The 22977-nt window shown below is 40.8% G+C and overlaps 6 protein-coding genes across 6 annotated transcripts; 3 read left to right on the plus strand and 3 right to left on the minus strand.

The window, feature by feature from the left end:
* Positions 1-6253: 6253 nt before the first annotated feature.
* Positions 6254-6678, minus strand: LOC306873289 (histone H2B 1/2-like; the record flags this gene model as incomplete). The annotated part of the gene is made up of 1 exon (XM_079422476.1): positions 6254-6678. The coding sequence occupies one exon, from the start codon at positions 6676-6678 to the stop codon at positions 6304-6306; it is 375 nt and encodes a 124-aa protein (XP_079278602.1). The 3' UTR covers positions 6254-6303.
* Positions 6679-8752: 2074 nt separating this feature from the next.
* LOC306873345 (histone H3.2) lies at positions 8753-22828 on the minus strand (the record flags this gene model as incomplete). Its single annotated transcript, XM_079422580.1, has 2 exons — positions 22766-22828; positions 8753-9178 (listed from the first exon to the last, which is right to left on the minus strand). The coding sequence occupies exon 2, from the start codon at positions 9161-9163 to the stop codon at positions 8753-8755; it is 411 nt and encodes a 136-aa protein (XP_079278706.1). The 5' UTR covers positions 9164-9178; positions 22766-22828.
* LOC306873248 (piggyBac transposable element-derived protein 3-like) lies at positions 14076-16702 on the minus strand. The gene is made up of 3 exons (XM_079422386.1): positions 16635-16702; positions 14647-15832; positions 14076-14533 (listed from the first exon to the last, which is right to left on the minus strand). The coding sequence occupies exons 2-3, from the start codon at positions 15079-15081 to the stop codon at positions 14210-14212; spliced, it is 759 nt and encodes a 252-aa protein (XP_079278512.1). The 5' UTR covers positions 15082-15832; positions 16635-16702; the 3' UTR covers positions 14076-14209.
* Positions 17091-17723, plus strand: LOC306873335 (histone H1.01-like; the record flags this gene model as incomplete). The annotated part of the gene is made up of 1 exon (XM_079422568.1): positions 17091-17723. Exon 1 carries the CDS (start codon positions 17094-17096, stop codon positions 17721-17723), a length of 630 nt encoding a protein of 209 aa, XP_079278694.1. The 5' UTR covers positions 17091-17093.
* LOC306879416 (histone H2A) lies at positions 18972-19358 on the plus strand (the record flags this gene model as incomplete). Its single annotated transcript, XM_079432351.1, has 1 exon — positions 18972-19358. One exon carries the CDS (start codon positions 18972-18974, stop codon positions 19356-19358), a length of 387 nt encoding a protein of 128 aa, XP_079288477.1.
* On the plus strand, positions 19946-22195 carry LOC306873275 (histone H2B 1/2). The gene is made up of 2 exons (XM_079422452.1): positions 19946-20918; positions 21278-22195. Exon 1 carries the CDS (start codon positions 20153-20155, stop codon positions 20525-20527), a length of 375 nt encoding a protein of 124 aa, XP_079278578.1. The 5' UTR covers positions 19946-20152; the 3' UTR covers positions 20528-20918; positions 21278-22195.
* Positions 22829-22977: the final 149 nt, after the last annotated feature.

Below are 22977 nucleotides of genomic sequence, written 5' to 3' on the forward strand. Positions count from 1 at the left end.
AAGAGAACAAGTGCTGTTCAAATCTACACTTTTAAAATGAGATGTTTTTTGGATTAACTAATTCCAGTTGTTCAAATCTAGTTTTAAAGTGTTATTAGTAGTTTCTAGTGGTTCAGTGTTGCTGAAAAAAGTTTTTTTTTGTTAAAACAAGGTTTTACATTTTTTTATTTTAAACAATTTGTACCTAAAAAGAAACCTTGTTCTGGAGACTTGAATTAATATGCCTTAGAAGGTAAAAAACACAGTTCTGTTAGATGCTATTGTGACTTTTTGTCAGTAAAGCAGAAGTTTGTAATTAATCTTTAATATCTGTGTCTGTTATTCATACTTGAATTCATTAATTATTTTAATTAAGTTTTTATTAAATTTAATTAAATAATAACATTAAAATATTTGTGTTAAATCAAAACAATTCCTTTAAGTAGTATTAATTAATAGTGCTCTATTGGGAAAAAAAAAAAATGTTTGTTTAAATTTTAATAAATTTTTTTGTGTGTGCTATTTGCATCTACTTAATTTGAATGGCTAATTCTTAAGAAACTAATTTGGTTAAATCTAACTCAATTCTCAATTGTTGTTGAATTTAATTAATAATATTGCTTGTAATCTGTTGCCACAATTTTATTGAGTAGATGTAGTGTATTATTTTTTACAGTGTACTTTTAAAAATATTAATACAATAAGATCTAATTATTGCAAAAAGTAAAAGCCTTTTCACACCAAAAAGTGTAATGAATAAACCTCAGGCTGAAGGAAGAGTAAGTTGACGTCTGTACAGGAGAACGCAGGAGAAGAAGGTTCAACGCTCTTCAGCAATAAAACACAATGAAGCACAATTGTTAGTTTATCTAAAGTCATTTTTACTCAAAGTCATCTAAGGGCAGCAGCAAAGACATTGGTTAATAAAATGGGATTAGATACATTTGTGTTGTTTAACATATTTAATTATTGCAGGTAGGGCTGAAACGATTCACAGAGTATTAATTGCACCTGTTTGAACTCGTTACCTGTATAAAAGACACCTGTTCACACACTCAATCAATCAGACTCCAACCTCTCCACTATGGGCAAGACCAAAGAGCTGTCTAAGGACACTAGGGACAAAACTGTAGACCTGCACAAGGCTGATAGGCTACAGGACAATAGGAAACAGCTTGGTGAGAAGGAAACAACTGTTGGCACAATTATTAGAAAATGGAAGAAATTCAAGATGACTGTCAATCTCCCTCGGACTGGGGCTCCATGCAAGATCTGGCCTCGTGGAGTATCAATGATCCTGAGAAAGGTGAGGGATCAGCCTAGAACTACACGGGAGGACCTGGTCAATGACCTGAAGAGAGCTGGGACCACAGTCTCAACGGTTACCATTAGTGTGTGTGCGTGTGCGTGTGCGTGCGCGCGCGTGCGTGACACACTTGCACTCTCTCGCCTTGTGTATGTGCACACATCCTCGTACCTCACCGCTCCAAACTAAATCCGGGAAAGGTGAACATTCCTGCATCATAACTTGGGCTGAAAGATGAGTGTGTAGCAAGTGAGCATGTCTCCAAAAACCTTGTTGAACTGCAGGTTTAATGACTGCTTTTAAAATGTATGTATGTATGTATGTATTATTATTATTATTATTTATTTATTTTTTTACTGAAATTGTTTTGATTATGTTTTTGATTATTGAGCTGCAGGTTTAGGCTCACTTAAGTGACTGCACTTAATTTAATTAAGAAGAATTCAATTTATTTATTTCAATTATTCAGCTTGACATATTTACTGTTCCAAAATGTTCAATGTTTCTTAAAAATAAAATATATTGTGTTCAGTGGGGGAAAAAATGTTGTTGTTTTCTACCCAGACATTTAAAAATAACATGTTAGACCTATAATGGCAATACCATGATATTTTTATCTAAGGTTATTGTACCGTGAGAATCTCATACCGGCCCATGCCTAGTCACATCAATCTGTCATTAGTGCATGTTTCTTCATTTCTAACATAGATCAGGACAGTATGGCTGTGCATTCCACTGAACTAATGTAATATGGATATAACAGAGCCAGTGTCTACTTACACAACATGTAACAACTGTGTGAGATTGGCCTTACCTTTCCATCCCTCTGAGTCTCAAATGCCCATGGTCAGCTCTGTACACATTCAATGCATTTTGCAAAGAATATATATTTAACCCTCTGGCCCTCTTCGTTTAGGAGTCACACTTGCTTCCTTCGCGGTCAAAAGTTACAGATTTTCCTGGAAAAAAAAAAGTTACATTTCAAGGCTTCAATGTAATATATTTTTGTTCAATAATAATTTTTTATTATTATTTATGATTTTGAGGTAATTTTATGATACTATGCAATATTTATAAAATTTTAATGATCTATTCTCTCCATTAGAATTAATATGTATTTTTTTTTATTTTTTTTTATAAATACAATATTTCACATTAAAATAGAGTGAAGGCATTTAAAATCTATTTTTTGAAGTGAGAATTGGGCCATCTGAAGGCATTAAAAAATAAAAACTTGTCTAATGTTGCGTAACCTTCTTGTGGGCACGTGCTGTGGAGGACCAGCCATTGAGGAACCAGCCATTGAGGGACCAGCCATAGAGGTACAAGCCGCGGAGGGATCAGCCGCAGAAGTACCAGCCGTGGAGGGACCAGCCGTGGAGGGACCAGCCGTGGAGGGACCAGCCATTGAGGGACCAGCCATAGAGGCACAAGCCGCGGAGGGATCAGCCGCAGAAGTACCAGCCGTGGAGGGACCAGCCATTGAGGGACCAACCAGACATGGAGGGACCAGCCATTGAGGGACCAGCCATTGAGGGACCAGCCGTGGAGGGACCAGCCATTGAGGGACCAGCCGTGGAGGCACCAGCCATTGAGGGACCAGCCATAGAGGCACAAGCCGCGGAGGGATCAGCCGCAGAAGTACCAGCCATTGAGGGACCAGCCGTGGAGGGACCTGCCGTGGAGGGACCAGCCATTGAGGGACCAACCAGCCGTGGAGGGACCAGCCATTGAGGGACCAACCAGCCGTGGAGGGACCAGCCGTGGAGGGACCAGCCGTTGAGGGACCAGCCATTGAGGGACCAGCCGTGGAGGCACCAGCCATTGAGGGACCAGCCGTTGAGGCACAAGCTGCGGAGGGACCAGCCATTGAGGCATTTGTAGTTTGTACCACCAAAAGATTCAAGAAGTCAAGTGTGACCATTTATTTTTTTTTTTGACCCTTTAACATCTGAATCATGTCCATGATTGTTTTGTGTGTTCATATCGCTAATGTGACAAAAGTCACCAAGTGTCATCTCATTCTGATGAAGCTAAGATTTTTAAAATGACCGAAGAGGGCCAGAGCACACAGGTTCAAGGCATGGATGATATGTCATGCATGTTATCTCATAATGAACTTGGCTCATTCTTCTTGTGACATGCAAAAGGAAAAAAACATAATGGCACTGTTATTTACAGTAATCAGTCATACTTTTGAAGTTGCAGAAAACACACACTCTATAATGATAAAAATCCATTCTGTTTTTTTTTTTTTTTTTATCTACTAAAATCGTTATCCCTTTCTCAAATAGAGCCGTCTGTCTGTTTGATGTCACACGGACGGAGGCCCCTCCCCTGATTGTTGATTGACAGCAGCGTTTCAACACAGACTGCACTGGTGTCTTACCTCAGACCTGCCCTGAGAGAGCTGTCATCAGTTGTTTCAGCGCCGGAGCAGATGTAGACAAGAATGACTCCCAAGCGATTGAGGTTTTTTGTTGTTGGATGTAATAATGATCTGAGCACCTGAAGAGGATTACGTTTGGTTCCGAAGGGAATGCGCCCTCGATCTACCTTAATGTGTCTATGTCCGCGCAAATCGTTCGTGATCAAGCTGCACCTCCAGAAAAAGTGAGTACAAGGTTTTTTAAATGAATCTTTGCGAATCGCCTTTCCTAAAAATGTGCTAATTAGCAAGTTTCACGATGAATGCACTAAAGCAGGGGTGTCCAAACTACGGCCCGCTATCACTCCTGTGGCGGCCGGCGACGGATTTTTAAAAACATGATATGAATCTGTAGAGGTGGGCAAACTACGAGCGTTTTCATCCAGTCCGTGGGGCAGTTGTTCCAATATGCAATATCAGTAAAATCCAATAGATGGCATGGTGCTGTAGCCTGTAGTGCAGTATATAACCCCTGATTTACACCATCCCACCGCTCCGACGAGGCCACCGGAGCTGATCCCACCGCTCCAGTCGATCCGCGGCACGTTTCAGAAGCGGCTCTCCGCGTTCAAGCCGCACAGCAAATACTAAATAAAAAGTCAAAATAGCTATATACACTAAAAAACTGGCACAATAGTAAATAAGTTACATGTTTTAAAAATGTGAAAGTGTTCATTCGTTTTGAAAACTGCCTTGTATTGGAACTGTTTTAAAAATGCTTAAAAGACTTTCCAGTATCAGAACAAATGCCAGTGTTATCCTCCTGCTCACGGTGCTGGCATTTGGGGAAAACATGGAAATAATTTGTCGTTTTATCTTGCAAAGATATGATATCTTCTGTTTTCCACACGCATTTTTATGAAAATGGATATAGTACTCTCTGGAGTATAGTAGTTTCTGGATTATAAATTGCGTTTTTTCATCTGAAATGTGCTGCGATTTCCAAGGCGACTTCTATAAAGCAATCAAGTTCAAGCGCAAAGCGTGCTCATCAGGATTGGTGATGAATGAGAAAAGGCAAGTGAGTTTGTATTGTGCATGTTCCAGCATCCACTCCGCTAGTTTCAGATCCGCTTTAAATATTTAGGCTGGACGATTATAATATATGTTTATAGTGAATGCCACTATAATTTGTGTTTGTTTTTTACTTATATTTCCGTTATTTTTTCTATTCTGAACACGGCTAAATTTACAGGACTTTTTGTGGAGTGTAGGGAATATAAATACATGTTTCTAATGTTTGTAAACGTTTAGTTTATTTTACATTATTTCTGAATGAAATGATAAAATGTGTCTTATACATCAATCGACTTGCACCGATGCAACTTATGTGTTTCATAAAAGTGCTCATAAAAATAGGTAGAGATGGTACAAGAATATAACTGCCATGTAGGTACAAGTATACATAGTACAGTAGTAAGTGAGTGTCAATTTAGAAAAAAAAGCTTAATTTTTCTCTAAGAAGGACTATAATTGTAATTTCTAGTATCTTTGACAGAAAAGGGAGATTTGAGATCGGTCTGTAATTAACTACATCTCTGCGGTCAAGTTGTGTTTTTTTTTTTTTTTTTAATGAGGGGCTTAATAACAGCCAATTTGAAGGTTTTGGGAACATATGCTAATGACAGTGATGAATTAATAATAGCCAAAAGAGGATCTATGACTTCTGGAAGCAGCTCTTTTAGTAGTTTAGATGGAATAGGGTCTAACATGCATGTTGTTGGTTTAGATGATTTAATGTTTTTCTTGTTTATACAGTATAAATCCAATTGCAGTAGTTCGTGGAAATCACATTAAAATGTTGCAATGAAAAAATAACTGACTAAATTAAATTCAAATGTTGAAAAAAATTGCGCTATTGATGTTGTAGTACTGGTATCACTAATATATCAATTTGATGTTATATTTTAGAAAGAAAAAAAAAAGAAACTTGCATTATGTTGATTTTGTTGTCTTATCTCAGTATTCCTACTAATGTTGTGATCAAACAGTTTAAAATATCTGGGCGAAGATTTATAACATTTATGGCTGCAGAAACATATTTCAGAAGACAATCACAATTGTGACCGATCATAAAACACTTTTTCACACACGTTTCCCAATAAATAAAATATTTCAAAGGCTTACTAATGACACATAATTTGGACATTTCCATGGCTGAAAAAAAAACATTTAACAGGTTAACAATAAAACTACTAACACAAAACAAGTTGTAGCCTTTATTTTTGTTTCGTAGCACTCGGAAGTTTGCAGAATCCGTAAGAGATCATGAACGGTGTTTTCTTTTGTATTCTTGGAGTTGATTCAGACCAGAGATCACAGAACAATATGATACACATTTAAAAATAGACCTCGCCTCATAAAGATGTCAATTTCTTTCTTTAAAAATGTATGCTAAATGGAAAAAAAAAAAAGTTGCGCCTTCTATTGCACTAGAATAAATTCACACTTTTGCTTCACATAAATATACATCAACCTCAATTACTTGCTAACGTTATGCTTCAATTATATATAAACAACATTCGCTCTTTCATGGAGTAGATGGGTGGCTCTTAAAAGAGCCTTTGTGGTGTGAGAGTGTCGGGCTGCTCTACTTGGAGCTGGTGTACTTGGTGACGGCCTTGGTGCCCTCAGACACGGCGTGTTTGGCCAGCTCCCCGGGCAGCAGCAGACGCACGGCGGTCTGGATCTCTCTGGAAGTGATGGTGGAGCGCTTGTTGTAGTGAGCGAGACGAGACGCTTCACCGGCGATGCGCTCGAAGATGTCGTTGACGAAAGAGTTCATGATCCCCATCGCCTTGGAAGAGATCCCGGTGTCAGGATGAACCTGCTTCATCACCTTGTAGATGTAGATAGCGTAGCTCTCCTTCCTGGTCTTTCTGCGCTTCTTTCCTCCCTTCGCCGCGGTCTTTGTGACGGCTTTCTTGGAGCCCTTCTTAGGCGCGGACTTCGCTGGTTCAGGCATGATGATGCTGACGAGTCAATGATGAGAAAGAGCCGGACAGAGCCGTTTATTCACGAACCTATGCTAATTTACACAGAGATGCGGATTCTTCTGATTGCGTCTTTACACAGACCACACCCATTAGCTCCACTGTGATTGGACAACTCCAAGTACCACGAGCCGGACGAGGGCCAATCACAGGAGGCGCCCACCGCTCCATGTTTGAGTGACATCAGCCCATCCCTTTGTTTTAATTCCCGCTCTTTTTGTTAGACTCAAATATCAGTGTATTTTTTTTAAGCGCTTATAAACCCATTGAGAGAATCTGGAGAAAAGAGAGCAATAATGATTAGACACTTTATTTTCCTCTGCTGTCCCGCCAGTTTTACTTCTGCTTCAACTACCACTTGATTGTTTTATAAATGACTTAAAGCTCATCAAAGCGCAGCATCAGACAAAAAGACAAGCTTATGCTCCAACTTTGAGAATCAGCATCAAATTCAGAATTAAATTACTTTAACAGATGATTCCAGATACGAGGAACTTATTAAAGACTCAAAAAAGTAGTTTTGTTCTGAAACTTATGAAAAGGGATATATTCTCTGTGCAACACACATCAAGTATCTTCAGTTTCAGTGTTTATTCAGAAGCATGATGCTGCAACTCTTTATCTGGAGTATAACACATGAACATGGTCTCTTTCTCCGAGAGTGTGTGTGGCTCTGAAAAGAGCCGTTGGGTTTGTTCTCCGGATTGAAGGCGTTTATCCTCCGAAGCCGTACAAGGTGCGTCCCTGTCGTTTGAGCGCGTACACCACGTCCATGGCGGTGACGGTCTTTCTCTTGGCGTGCTCGGTGTAGGTGACGGCGTCGCGGATAACGTTCTCCAGGAACACCTTCAACACCCCGCGGGTCTCCTCGTAGATCAGACCGGAGGGGTTTGGTGACTCCCTGGATGTTATCCCGCAGCACTTTCCGGTGCCGCTTAGCGCCTCCTTTCCCGAGCCCTTTACCGCCTTTACCTCTTCCAGACATTATCGAGATGCTTCTGTTTCTGTCAATCACTATTGTGTTATAAGTGCTCCGGAGTAGCGGTTTATGTTTGCTTACAGAACCTAACTGAAACCAGCTCCCGCGTCACATGAGACATTCCCTTCCTTCCTTAAACTTTTAACCAGTGGTTCTCAATTCCCCTTAAATATACACACATGATAATATTATACATTTTCACATTAAACATCTCAACAGACATTTACGACGCACTTTAAACAGGTTAATTTATAATATCTTTATATTATTAACCCTATAAATAATTGCACCTGGCTGTATACACATGCATATTACAAGCAGGATAATTTCAGTTTTTATGTATCTACAGAAGCATGTGTTATTGCGAAACTGTGTATTAAGAGTGGCACATCCACATTTTATTTCATGTTTTTGCTTGTGTGTGAACTCTTCTGTAGTAAAATGGGAAATTGGGAATGAAGACAGACCGAGTTGATTAAAGACTCGAGCATATTGTTAATCATAAAATTGGAGCGTTTGGTCTCGTACTGTATCGTGTATCTTGTCAGTGTGTGCACTTGCTTGGCCATTTGTAGTTGATAAACAGGAAAGTGGGTCCAGCTGAATTGAAATGATCATTTGTTAGATTGGTATAATAAAGGTTATTATACCGCGGCAGTCGTCGTGTGAAGCCCTCTTAGTGTGAAGACCAAAGAGTGTAAAGACCATCGACTCTACCGTGCGACTCCACCGGGCAGGGACACCGGCAAGGGATAGTAGTAGCTTTTTATTTAATTTTTTCATTGATATGTTTATTATTGAAATGTTGTTGTTATATGCATGTGTTAACTTTAATTTCTTTATTTTCTTAAATATGTGGGTAGATAGTATTTATAGAGTTGTAACTTTTTAGTTTTAGTTACTTTTTCTTATTTGTAAGTCGCTTTGGACAAAAGCGTCTGCTAAATGACAAAAGTAAAAGTAAGTTAATCTCTATGGTTTATACTCAGTATTAGTGAAACGGTCTCGTTCAGTGCAGTGGTGGTGGCTCTTAAAAGAGCCTTTGGGGTGTCGCTGCAGCGGCGGGTTTAAGCGCGCTCTCCGCGGATGCGGCGCGCCAGCTGGATGTCTTTGGGCATGATGGTGACTCTCTTGGCGTGGATGGCGCACAGGTTGGTGTCCTCAAACAGACCGACCAAATAAGCCTCGCTGGCCTCCTGCAGGGCCATGACAGCGGAGCTTTGGAAGCGCAGGTCCGTCTTGAAATCCTGCGCGATTTCTCGCACCAAGCGCTGGAAAGGCAGTTTGCGGATCAGCAGCTCGGTGGACTTCTGATAACGGCGGATCTCTCGGAGAGCCACGGTCCCGGGCCTGTAACGGTGGGGCTTCTTGACGCCGCCGGTGGCTGGGGCGCTCTTCCGGGCGGCTTTAGTAGCGAGCTGCTTCCTCGGGGCTTTGCCGCCGGTGGATTTACGAGCCGTCTGCTTGGTTCTTGCCATCGCGAAGATTAACTTCTGTCTCCGTTAGAAGGACGTATATACTACTCTCTGTTCCGCGCTGCTTTTAAAGCATGAAATGGCCACGAGCTGGTGATGTCATGAATGTGCAGCGGCTTGTGATTGGCTGATGTGAGACGTCTGCTCACGACTGCTAGCCAATGACTGAGCAGCTTCTGTTTTCAAACGGAGCTGTTTGTGTTTCCCGCTCGAAATGCTTTGTTGTGTTTATTACTTTACAATCAAACACACTCTCCACTAACACATCAAAATAACATCACAATTTAATTTGTATAAAATCACTGCAACTGGACAACTATCTTACAAATGTAATGTTATATTTTTGTCACTGGTGTTACCTTCTTTGGCAATATTAAAGGCTTTTATGAAATATTATTTCTCAGCACATAGTTACAGAATAAATGATGAAAATGCAAGAAATAAGGAGCTGATTGATTTAATGTGAGAGAGAAACACACTGAATCAGCAGAGACACATAAGAGCTGATAGACTGATCTTCACTGGAGTTATTCATGAGGAAGATATCAAACCACATGTTGTCAATCATGCTTTACTCACTAAATTAAGAAGCTTAATTCATTTGTATTCTAGTTTTTTACCGTTCCCTAACAATAAAGCAGGTCATATCAGTCACTTCAACTAAAAGCTTTATATGAAATCATGAGATAAAAGAGACAGTGGACTTATGATCCTTTTCTTCACAGATCTTCAGGAAACAGGAGGAAGTTAAGTGATTTTTATTTCTAAATAAATTATTTTTGTTAAACGGTAACACCGGTGGCATAACTCCAGGAGACCAGTGTTTTCATTATATGAATATCCCGGAGCACCTGTGTCGGCGGCCTACTGCCACCATTCGCAAGAAACGCCGCCGAAGACGTGGCAAACGCGGGGGTAGACCTACTGCTATTAGACTGAAAGCTGGAATGGATATCTTTGTTTGCTGCTCTGCTCGACTTGCGGCGGACGTACCTTTTCGCCGCCGTTGGTTACGGCATATTGTACCTGGCTCCCTTGATGTGCCTACGGTGTGTCTGCTTCCACGGATTCGCCGGGGTGGAGTGCACCCTCAGTTTCTTCGCTCGCTAAACAGGGGACCTCCAACAGAGAGCGATCCACCGCCGCTCCGGATGGCATTACTTAACGTGCGGTCTTTGGTAAATAAGACTTTCATTTTACATTACTTTTTTATTTCGCGGAAACTGGATTTTCTGTTTATGACGGAAACATGGAGTAAAGATGGGGACTTGAGTCCTTTTTCCGAACTAGTTCCTCAAAACTGCTTATTTTTTAACTCTTCGCGATCCTCTGGTCGTGGTGGAGGTCTGGCCGTTGTTTTTAAAAACTCTCTCTGTGGCCGCATTATGTCGACTGATGCTTATAAGAGTTTTGAGGTTCAACTGTCTCTAATTGATATGGCTAATCCAGTTTTGTGTGTTGTTGTTTACCGACCCCCACAGTTTAATAATGCTTTTGTGAGTGAATTTGCAGACTTTTTGGGGAATGTAGTAACAATGTATGATCAAATTGTATTGCTTGTTAATATCCACATCTGTTGTCCTGGTAAGCCGCTCTCTAAGGATTTTTTAATCTTATGGATTCCTTTAGTTTTTCTCAATGGGTGCATAGTTCTACGCATATTCATGGTCATATTTTGGACCTGGTATTTTCCCATGGTTTTCCCATTATGGACATGGAGATTGGAAACACTGGTTTCTCTGATCACAATTCCTTTCCTCGTCGATCAAGTAACGTCTCTACATCTGCTCAGGCCCGCTGGGTTCGCTACTTTTCTCCTACAGCCTGCGAGGACTTTGCTACTGCCTACAAGGCAACTGATGAATTGTCAATCATAAACCGGTTCTCAGAAAGCTTTGACACTGATGCATATTGTAAGTTGTTTAGTAACACCTCCCTGAGCATCGTTAACAACATTGCCCCCTTGAAGATGGAGCGTTCTACTAAAAAATCTGCTCCTTGGTTTAATGACTCTCTTCGTTCGCTTCGAAGGAATTGTAGACAAGCAGAATGCAAATGGCATAAGGACAGGTTGCAGGTGTCCTATGACATTTTAAGGGAGTCTCTCTCTGTTTTCCAGAAAGCAGTTAAGTCTGTTAAATTTAAATTTCTTTCTGAAATTGTCTCAAAAAATCACTATAGACCAAGAGTTTCAACTAAAGATGCTGTTTTAAATCCTGCTGTTGATGTTTTCCCTGATGTGTCTGATCTCCAATGTGAAACATTTCTATTGTTTTTTTGTTGAGAAGACGATAAGGTTAAGACCTCACTCACTTGTGACTTCTCTTGCTCTTCCTGAAACGATTAGGTGCTCTTCTATTTGGAGCATGTTTGATTTAATTAGCCTTCAGACCTGCAAAGATATTATTGATCATCTGAAACCAACTTTTTGTCCTTATGATTGTATTCCATCACACTTTAAGCAAATTGTTGATACCATAGGGCCTGATCTCCTGTTTTTTATTAACGTGTTTGAGTACTGGTACGGTCCCTGACTGACTAAAACATGCTTCAGTCACCCCTCTTTTGAGGAAACCAAATCTGGATGTGTCTGATTTAGGTCATTTCAGACCAATTTCGAATCTCCCTTTCATTTAAAAAAATTTGGAAAAGGTTGTGTTTACTCAACTACATTATTTTCTGGAATCTAATTCACTCTGAGACTTTTCAGTCAGGATTCAGAAAACTTCACAGTACCGAATCTGCTCTAAAGTTACTAATGACATTATGCTGGCTACAGATAATGGGAGTGCTGTTGCTCTGGTCCTTTTAGATCTCAGCTCAGCTTTCGATACGGTTGATCATACAATTCTTATTTCCCGATTGGAAAATCTTGTAGGCATGCAGGACACAGTTTTAAAATGGTTTCAGTCCTTTTTAAATAACAGGAAGTTTTCTGTATGCATTGGGAAACACACTTCCTCAGCAGCACATCTCTCCTGTGGTGTTCCGCAGGGATCTATTCTTGCTCCAACATTGTTCTCTTTATACCTGCTGCCATTGGGCTCCATCTTTTTAAAATATGGCGTATCTTTTCACTTATACGCTGATGACACCCAATTGTACCTGCCCTTTCATAATGATTCAAGCTCCATAGAGGTCCTGCTGGCCTGTTTACAGGAAGTGAAATTATGGCTTACAGAACATTTTGTGGCCCTAAATGAGAATAAAACCGAAATAGTACTGTTTGGTCCAAGTGATTTCTGTGATTTAGGTGACCTTGACCTTGGCGACTTAAGTTCTTATGTCTCCCCAGGTGTGAAAAATGTAGGTGTGTTGTTTGATTCTGGTCTCAAGTTCGATAAACAGATTAATGCTGTTGTTAAGTCATGTGTTTATAATTTACGACGTCTCACAAAAGTTAAACCTTTTCTTTCTCTAAAGAATTTTGAAGTAGTTATCCATGCATTTATTACTTCACGCCTTGACTATTGCAATTCACTCTATTATGGAACTAACCAATCTTCGATTGGACGCCTTCAAATGGTTCAAAATGCTGCAGCCAGGCTGCTGATTGGTAGTCGCAAATTCGATCGAATTTCTCTCATTTTAACTTCTCTGCACTGGCTACCAGTCAAACAGAGAATAGAAGTTAAAATTGTAGTTTTTGTTTTTAAAGCATTACGCGGCCTTGCTCCGACTTATTTATCAGATCTTTTACGTTGTCATAATCCGTCCAGGGCACTTAGATCCGGCAACCTTGAGTGCTTTCTGTTCGTGGATCGAGGTTAAAACATCGTGGAGACCCTGCTTTTGCGAGAGCGGGCCCTAAACTCTGGAATAGGCTCCTGGTATCAATCCGAATGGCGTCATCACTCTCCTCTTTCAAATCTAAACTTAAAACACATCTTCTGATTGTGGGTTTTTAATGTATTACTCTAATTTCATGTATACTGTCTTATAAATTGTTATAGATCCTGTTATTAATCCCATTAATGGCTCAAGAAGGTGCAATTCTTCAAATAACATTACTTCATTTTAAAATACGAAGAAATTGTAACCCTAAAGTGATTTGAGGGTAATATTTCTGTAAACCTGTACAGAATTCTGTATTTCTTTGTACTTACAAAACATCTAGGTATACATCTGTACATAAACCTACATTTTGATTGATTACATCTGCAATAAACAAAGAACTGATACAAGTTTGATGTTAATAAAGTCTGCTTTATTATAATGAAATAATGAAGCTGTGAGTCTAATGGTGTCAGAGTTTAATTCATTTGAGTAGGTACAGTACATAAAACATGAAAAATATGGATTCTATACTGTATATAAAAACAATAATGACAATCATAAAAAATAAGCATTATATTGTGCATTATAGGGAATAATATTTAGATATTTTTAACAGTTGGTAAGATACCTTCAAATCAGATGGTATTGTTGTTTAATGTATTTGTATTATTGCATACATTCAAAGTTGTAAAATTATTATAAAATGCATAACATGCTAATTCCAAAAACAGAGACTTGTGCAATAACAGGGATGTTTTTCAGAACATTTTAGTATTGGTTTTACAATATAATGTAGTTAAATTGTTTAATTTATATGGTTCAATTTTCATTTTTTTTTTCTAAAAATTAAGCCTTGTGCAATGTAAAGGACACATATTTATGTATATCTGAGTTAGTTACGGCTTGAAACATAATAGGCGTTAAGAGTTTAACCCTGTAAAACCCAAATATAGAAAAAACACACAAAAAACATTTTCTCAACCATTCAGATGTTGTTGTAGGAGGCCTTTGGGGCTGAAAATTGAGTGTTTTCAAAAATGTTGATGTTTTAGTAAGTTTTTACAGAAATGTTGTAATAATGCAACATTGGGCTTAACGGGGAGCAGAATATCCTGTATTTTCACTCACTGTCTGAGCAACAATACAGAACTAAGGATTCATTTGCAGGCTTTTGCTTTTCCCAAACCAGTATATAACATGAATAATAATCTCAGTCATGTTGTTATGAAGAGTCATTTATTCCAACAACAAGAACTTTGACATTTATTTACATTATTTACAGTGATAGTCCCAGAAGCAGTTCTTGTCCTCTGAAAAACAGAGGCGGACATCACACTTGCTGCACTGGGTATTAGTATACCCTTTACTGCAATTTCTGCAGCGTCCTCTCTTTGTCTTCAGTGGAAAATGTCCAGTGAGGTCCGTGCGCACATCCAGAGGGGGGTGTGCACATGATTTTTTGGAAGAGGGACCGTTTGGACTCCCATCACCTAAGGATGGTCTCTTTCCAGCATTCAAAGGGCTCCCTGCTGCGACTGGGCTTCCATTGCCTGAAGATGGTCGTCCTCTCTTTGTAGTTTTGAGTGTTGTGTCCACCTGATTAGAAAAAAAAAAGAATAAATATATCAATTCATATACATCTCAAACGCACATGAAGATACTAGTCTAATATATCACAAACAAGGCAAATAGCAGAAATAGATAATTACCAGGATGAGAGAGGATGCTAGCTGTGCCTGGAACTTTCTCATGTTCAGTATCTCCTTCTTTGGCATCCTGAGAGCTTGGCAGTGCCGCCTGTAGAGGAGCCAGGCGTTGACGACAGCGAGGGTGATGGTGTGCCAGAAGATGTACATGTACCATCGCCGGGATTTCAGGGCATACTTGTATTTTGCTGTAAATGAGTCCAACAAATCCACACCTCCCATGAATTTGTTGTAGGTACCCACAATGTAAGGCCTTTCGACGTCAATGTAGGTTTTGGTGGCTTTGTCCCAGCGTTGAATCTCCTGCACAGGTTCTGGTCCAGATTTGACTCGTACTCCATTGTTGCTCCCTTGGTAAACATCAAAGTCAAGCATCATGCCAGAGATTCCAGCTCTCACCCATACTTTAAACCCCCATGGGTGTGGCTTGCCTCGCATATACTACTTGATGCTGCTGAACTTCCCCTTGAAAGGTATCATCATCTCATCCACAGAGTTGTGTTCTTCTGGTACCACCTGCAGGCAGTTCTCTCTGAGTGAATCAAGCCATGGTCTGAGTTTCCAGAGTTTGTCCCTCTTTTCAGTCTCTGACACTGTCAAATTGTTTACAAAATGTAATGCTGTCAACAGCGACTGGAATCTGTTGCGTGGCATCACATCAGCTACAGGTGGGTGCCGTGTGTCCGTCTCCCAGTACATACGGGTTCCAGGCATTTGTACCAGGCCCATCCTCAGGTACATGCCCAACGCTGTCTGTATTTCTTTTGTATTGGTATTAACCGATCTTCCGTGGTTTTGAATGCTGTACTCATTCGTATTTGTTGCCAGAGCTTGAACCATGTCTTCTGACACAAACTTTTGGAAGTATTGCAGTGGTGTGTGGAGGGAGGTGACATCATCTGTGAGAGCTGGACCAGAAAAATCAGTATTGGGACTGATAAAATCTTTTTTTTGCCAGCGATATCGGTCACGGGGCATGATGTGTTTGTTTGACTGGACCTCAGTGTCCACATTGGCTGGGCAATCAGTGGCTTCTTGGTTTTCTTTGTCTACACAGGCATCGCTATCTGATTCTTCGTCACTTGCATCAGTGTCGTCGAAATCCATGTCCACATCACTTTCTCCGTTTTGGACGATGGCAATTACATCCTGCACACTGTACCGAGGATCTTTCCTTGCTGGTGGCATTCTGAAATGGAAAAAATTAAATTGAAACAAATGTATATACAAATAGCACACATGCTTACTAGATTCTAGATTACCAGCAGGAAAGATGGGGTGGTGGGGAGACTGATTTCATTATAAGAGTTCATCATCAAGTGTTTACACATTGCACTGTAGTAGCCTATTCACACATTTCACTGTATGGCTGACCTATTGTAGACTGTGATTATCATCCTAATAGAAATGCATGTAGCCTCCAGCTTACAACCACAATTTACATTCATGAACATTGACACCTGTTCCAGAACAATGCCACAAATGCACCAGGAGCATCCCCCACAACTGCTTTGACTATGGATTGATAGGAACATTTTCTCTTCAATAGAGACTAAGACAAAGGGCAGACATGCACAAACAGAATTTCTTTGTTAGAAAGTCCTGCATTCTGTGATAAGAAGAAAATACTGAGTGTGTTCATTATATATCATTATAAACATTATATATTATATATATATATATATATATATATATATTATATTATAATCATTAGTAAACATGTAATCCAATATAAGGCTAAAGGCTAGAATGTGTAAATCATGTGTAGTTTAAAGTTATATGTGAACATTTTGATTGAAGTTCCTCTCAAGACGTTCCTCTCAAAAACAGGACTGTTTTGACTACCACTCTCGCCCAACGTTGTAATATTGCAACAATTATAAAACATGCTCTAAATAAAATATAGGGCATATTTTCCACAACAATTACATATGTTCATGTTCTAGACACTGTAATAAACACAAAAAAAATATTCAAAGCATTTTACTTACTTGAGTTAGATGAATCCAGTCCAGTAAATCGAAGGGATGTTGCTCGATTGAAAAATTGGAGATTGTGTGACTTCTTGACCTGAGGGCGGGCCTTATATACAAATGTTGGATCCAATCGCATTGTGAGAACAAACAATAGGACCTAATGATCATGTTAATGTGGTTGAGCCAGAAAAAAAAAAAAAAAAATTAGAGGTTTTTTGGGGATAACCAAAATTGTTGTAATTCTGCAACAGTGGGTCTTACATTGAAATGAAACCGAATGTCTAATGAATGTCAAACGTAAAACTAACTTATAAAACTAATTACCGCCGTGAAGAAAACACAAGCGAGGGACTCGCGGACACGGAGCGGCGGGTTGAGTCTATGAGGTTCTCATGTGCTGTTTAAGAGCGCAGCGCCGCTCGAGCGCCACTCATTGAACTCAGTGTTTGAAAGACTGTTAATCCTCTCCGAGAAATGGCAGAAACCGCTCCAGCTGCAGCTCCGCCGGCCAAAGCGCCCAAGAAGAAGTCCTCCGCCAAAGCCAAGAAAGCAGGTCCAGGCGTCGGTGAGCTGATCGTCAAAGCCGTGTCCGCGTCCAAGGAGAGGAGCGGCGTGTCCCTCGCCGCGCTGAAGAAAGCTCTCGCCGCCGGCGGCTACGACGTGGAGAAGAACAACTCCCGCGTCAAGATCGCCATCAAGAGCCTGGTGACTAAAGGCACCCTGCTGCAGGTCAAAGGGACCGGCGCCTCCGGCTCCTTCAAGATCAGCAAGAAGCAAGCCGAGACCAAGAAGAAGCCGGCCAAGAAAGCGGCTCCTAAAGCCAAGAAGCCCGCGGCCAAGAAACCCGCCGCTGCCAAGAAGCCCAAGAGCGCAGCGGCAAAGAAGCCCGCCGCTAAGAAATCACCCAAGAAGGCCAAGAAACCCGCCGCCGCGGCCGCTAAGAAAGCGACCAAGAGCCCCAAGAAGACGAAGAAGCCAGCGGCGCCCAAGAAAGCAGCCAAGAGCCCCAAAAAGACCAAGGCCGCCAAACCCAAGACGGCTAAGCCTAAAGCTGCTAAACCTAAAGCTGCAAAGCCTAAAAAGGCAGCTCCCAAGAAGAAATAAATCTTGTTTTATTCCCCAAAGGCTCTTTTCAGAGCCATCCACTCACTCCAGAGAAAGAGCAAAACCCCTGCATTTAGACTCTTTATAAGTAAATTATTATAAGATTGTATATGAGTTTACCTCGACTCACAATGTTTTACAGATTGACTGCATTTAGAAAAAAAAATATTCACGTTTATTAACAAACATATTGAAAAACATATTTACTAAAGTTTTGTGCATTGCTATGTGTTTTAAACTTTATCCAGCACCCCATCACAGTTTCTTTAATATTTTCTGTCATGTGTTTAGTCTAAATGAGGCACAATCGGTCGCTTTGGATAAAACTATCTGCTAAATGAATAAATGCAAATGTAAGTCAATTATTATAAGACTATCTGAATTGAGCTCGACTAATGTTTTACATGCTGACTGCATTTAATTTGCAGCTTTAACTTGTTCAATCTGTCTTACACCTGCTCTCTTACTGCATTGGTCTCAGTCATATTTTGCACAGACTACATTGTTAAAGCTGAACACTGTCTAATGCTGTTACTGTAAAAAGCACAGTAAACTATTCCTATATATTGCACTACTGATATTTTGCTTAGACTATACATTGTTTAACAATACTATTGTACACCAGCTGTATTTATTACACTGTTCTTCGTTGCTGCTGTTCATACTGTACATATAACCCTACACAGCTCTATTTATATTCTGTTCATACTCTGCTTAATATTGTAGTAACTCCACTGTATATACTGTAAGTTATAGCTTCACTAACTGCACTCATCTGTGTATAAAACACTTTATTCTTGCGCTTCTGCTTAGATTATAACTGCGTTTAATTAGCTCTGCACTTGCCCTCTTCATAATGACAAAGTTCAATATAATCTAATTTAGAAACAAATAATTATTCATGTTTATTAATATAAACAGCTTTAATGGATAACCAATCAATATTTAAGTAGGTTAAGAACAATATTTAGTGATGCTTTTTGCATTGATATATTTTTTATTTTAATATAATTTTTTCTTTAATATTATCTGTCGTGTGTTTAATCTAAATGCAGCACAATCGGTCGCGAGCTGTGGAGGCGTGGCTTTGGCGGTGAGTGTTAGAGAAAAGTTCAGTGATTGGTTTAAAATCTTACAAGGCTCTAAACCAATGGGCGACCGGCTCGCTCTTTTATAAACAGAACAGCGGGACTCACAGTTTTATTATTTCTGTTTGTTAATCAAACGCAGGATTTTAATCGATCAATAATGAGCGGCAGAGGCAAAACCGGCGGCAAAGCGAGAGCGAAGGCCAAGACTCGGTCGTCCAGGGCAGGGCTGCAGTTCCCCGTAGGTCGTGTTCACAGGCTTCTCCGCAAAGGTAACTACGGAGAGCGCGTCGGTGCCGGTGCTCCCGTCTATCTGGCGGCTGTGCTCGAGTATCTGACCGCTGAGATCCTGGAGCTGGCTGGAAACGCCGCGAGGGACAACAAAAAGACCCGCATCATCCCCCGTCACCTGCAGCTGGCGGTGCGCAACGACGAGGAGCTGAACAAACTCCTGGGTGGAGTGACCATCGCTCAGGGCGGCGTGCTGCCCAACATCCAGGCCGTGCTGCTGCCCAAGAAGACCGAGAAACCCGCCAAAGCCAAGTAAACCGAGTCCGGCCTGCTTCTCCAACACAAAGGCTCTTTTCAGAGCCACACACTTCATCTGATAGAGAGCTGTTCTTTCTTTCTTCCTCCATTCTCTATCAGTAGAGACCAGCTGTAAATGCTTATAATCAAGTAGACTTTATTAACATCAAACTTGTAACTTTTTTTTAAAAAAAGTTTTTTTTATTGTTTATTGCAGATGTAGTCAATCAAAATGTAGGTTTATGTACAGATGTATACGTAGATGTTTCGTAAGTACAAAGAGATACAGAATTCTGTACAGGTTTACAGAAATATTACCCTCAAATCACTTTAGGGTTACAATTTCTTTGTATTTTAAAGTTAAATAATGTTATTTTAACAATTACACCTTCCTGAGCTATTAATGTGCGATTTTTTTTGTAGGGTTACACACTCAGAAAGAGACCATGTTTACAGGATATTTAATATGACCATTTAAACATCGCTTTATAGCAGTGCCTTGAGATAGTGAGGGTCTTTCATTAACATAAAAAGACTATAAAAATAGGGGGAAATGAAACAAAGGAAACAGTCTGTCTCGTGGGGGGGTGTCATTTAAACATGGAGCGGTGGGCGGGGCTATCATGTCACCGCCTGTGATTGGCCCTCGCCCCGCTCGTGGTACTTGGAGTTGTCCAATCACAGTGGAGCTAATGGGTGTGGTCTGTGTAAAGACGCAATCAGAAGAATCCGCATCTCTGTGTAAATTAGCATAGGTTCGTCAATAAACGGCTCTGTCCGGCTCTTTCTCATCATTGACTCGTCAGCATCATCATGCCTGAACCAGCGAAGTCCGCGCCTAAGAAGGGCTCCAAGAAAGCCGTCACAAAGACCGCGGGGAAGGGAGGAAAGAAGCGCAGAAAGACTAGGAAGGAGAGCTACGCTATCTACATCTACAAGGTGATGAAGCAGGTTCATCCTGACACCGGGATCTCTTCCAAGGCGATGGGGATCATGAACTCTTTCGTCAACGACATCTTCGAGCGCATCGCCGGTGAAGCGTCTCGTCTCGCTCACTACAACAAGCGCTCCACCATCACTTCCAGAGAGATCCAGACCGCCGTGCGTCTGCTGCTGCCCGGGGAGCTGGCCAAACACGCCGTGTCTGAGGGCACCAAGGCCGTCACCAAGTACACCAGCTCCAAGTAGAGCAGCCCGACACTCTCACACCACAAAGGCTCTTTTAAGAGCCGCCCATCTACTCGATGAAGGAGCGTTTACTGTGCGTAATTCATTGTTATTGTATTTGTGTCTGGTCACTGATTACATTTGCAATCATCCGTTTTTGGCAAGTGTACTACATTGACAGCAGTCAAAACTGAATTAATGAACACAATTATTTATACAGGTTTTTGGTTGTTTAGTTTTATGCAGTTGAATATGAAGTCCTCTTACTGCCGCTCGCAACGGCAGCTGTCACAGTTGCTAGGCAACAAGAGCAGTCTTCTGTAGGCTAGACTGGTCCCAGTCTTCCAGACACAGCTGTAGTTAGCAACTATTTGTTAATATTCTACCAATAAACTTCGTTTACATCACAGTAGTGCAGCAGTAATATTAATGCCAGACTATCATATCACTCCTTTATTTGTACGTTTCATACCTTAAGTACATTACAGTATTCAAGATAACCCCCCCCCCCCCCCCCCCCCCAAATCCACATTGACAACTTTCTGGCAGAGGGCATCAGAGTTTAGTTTAATTTATTTAACCGGGACCATGCACAACACAAGAATTGTGCCAGCGTTAGCTATAAGGCTTGCATCTGCAGTCCCTGGGCAAGATATTGTTACAAAATTAAAATACTCCCTTCTGATGTGCATCATTCATTAGGTTCCTGCATTAGCCAAGATCATGACAGTCCAGCAATGATATGACACAGCGCCTGAAAGTAGTCCCCAGCTATATCATAGGCTACTGAGCTGGGGACTACTTTCAGGCGCTGCGTAATATCACTGCGCCTGCTGCACACATGGTACGGCAGCAACGTTACTTGATTATTACTAAAAGTTCTACCGCCAGACCCGGAGATCGGCTGAATGGATTCAAAAATGGTAAAACTCAATTGTTTAGCTCTTGGGGAGTTGTAAAATGAGCCTATTTCCAAAAAAGTGGAGTATTCCTTTAATGCTTTAAAGAGAAATGTTAGATTGTAATGTTCTAATGCTATCTGTTCTAACTATAAATGCTACAGCTGTCATAAAACCAGAGGGAAAGGCTGCATGGCTGTAGTATGTGAGAGAGTCAGTGCTAATATCATTGTGTTTCTGTTGGTCGGTGAGCTCAGCTTAGCCTGACAGTTAGTCTGCCCTGAACCAGGTCAGCTTTCCAGCAGAAGTAGCCACAGTGGCTGAGGTTGATCTTTGGTAAATTTGCTTTATGGAACCAAGTCATTTGACACTGAGTCAGATTAACTGAAATAAGCCTGGCTTATTTGGTAAACTTGTTTTATGAAACAGTCCTCGAGGCGTTAGAAGTCAGAAGACACAAATTAATTTATGATTTGCTGTCTGTCTGAACCAAAGAAATAAAATTGATCATATTTTTCCCATTACATTGAATCAAATCAAATCGCACTGCATCGTAACAGGGGTGAATCGTATCGCATCGCTAGCTGCTTCATATGTATCTTCAGTGTATCGTATCATTGGCTCTGCATCGAGATGCGTATCGTATTGGCCTCAGTTATGGAGATGCACATCCCTAATACACATACATATAGATAGACTAAAAAGAAAACAAGTAGGAATAGAGAATAGAGGCCTTCTTTTTATTTTCTAAGAAAACAAGTTAGGAAATGCAAGTGTTATAGGGGCATGTAAAAAAAAAAGAAGAAGATAAAATAGAATTAAAATAGAGAGTGCTAGTGTTAGAGGGATAAAGATAGGAGAGATGTGTTTTTAGGACCAATGTTGGGGAAGCTACTCTAAAACTGTGGCTTGACCAGCTACAAGATACGCGTAAATTAAAGTAGTTAAGCTATAAACTACCCTTTTTTCCTATACAAGTTTGTATAGGATTGTATGATGACCGCTACAGCTGGAGATGGTCCAATGGTGAAAAAAATATGACATACACCAATTGTGTGTGAGTTTGTGTGTGTGTGTGTGTGTGTGTGTGTGTGTGTGTGTCTGTGTGTGTGTGTGTGTGTGTGTGTGAGAGAGAGAGAGAGAGACGAGTCTGTCTGGTGTGTGTGTGTGTGTGTGTGTGTGTGTGTGTGTGTGTGAGAGAGAGAGAGACGAGTCTGTCTGGTGTGTGTGTGTGTGTGTGTGTGAGAGAGAGAGAGACGAGTCTGTCTGGTGTGTGTGTGTGTGTGTGAGAGAGAGAGAGAGAGAGAGAGAGACGAGTCTGTCTGGTGTGTGTGTGTGTGTGAGAGAGAGAGAGAGAGACGAGTCTGTCTGGTGTGTGTGTGTGTGTGTGTGTGTGTGTGTGTGTGTGTGAGAGAGAGAGAGAGAGAGAGACGAGTCTGTCTGGTGTGTGTGTGGTGTTTTGTGTGTGTGTGTGTGAGTGTGTGTGTGTGTGTGTGTGTGTGTGTGTGTGTGTGAGAGAGAGAGAGAGAGAGAGAGAGACGAGTCTGTCTGGTGTGTGTGTGGTGTTTTGTG

Source organism: Barbus barbus (genome assembly GCF_936440315.1).
Source record: "Barbus barbus genome assembly, chromosome: 1".
NCBI lineage: Eukaryota > Metazoa > Chordata > Actinopteri > Cypriniformes > Cyprinidae > Barbus > Barbus barbus.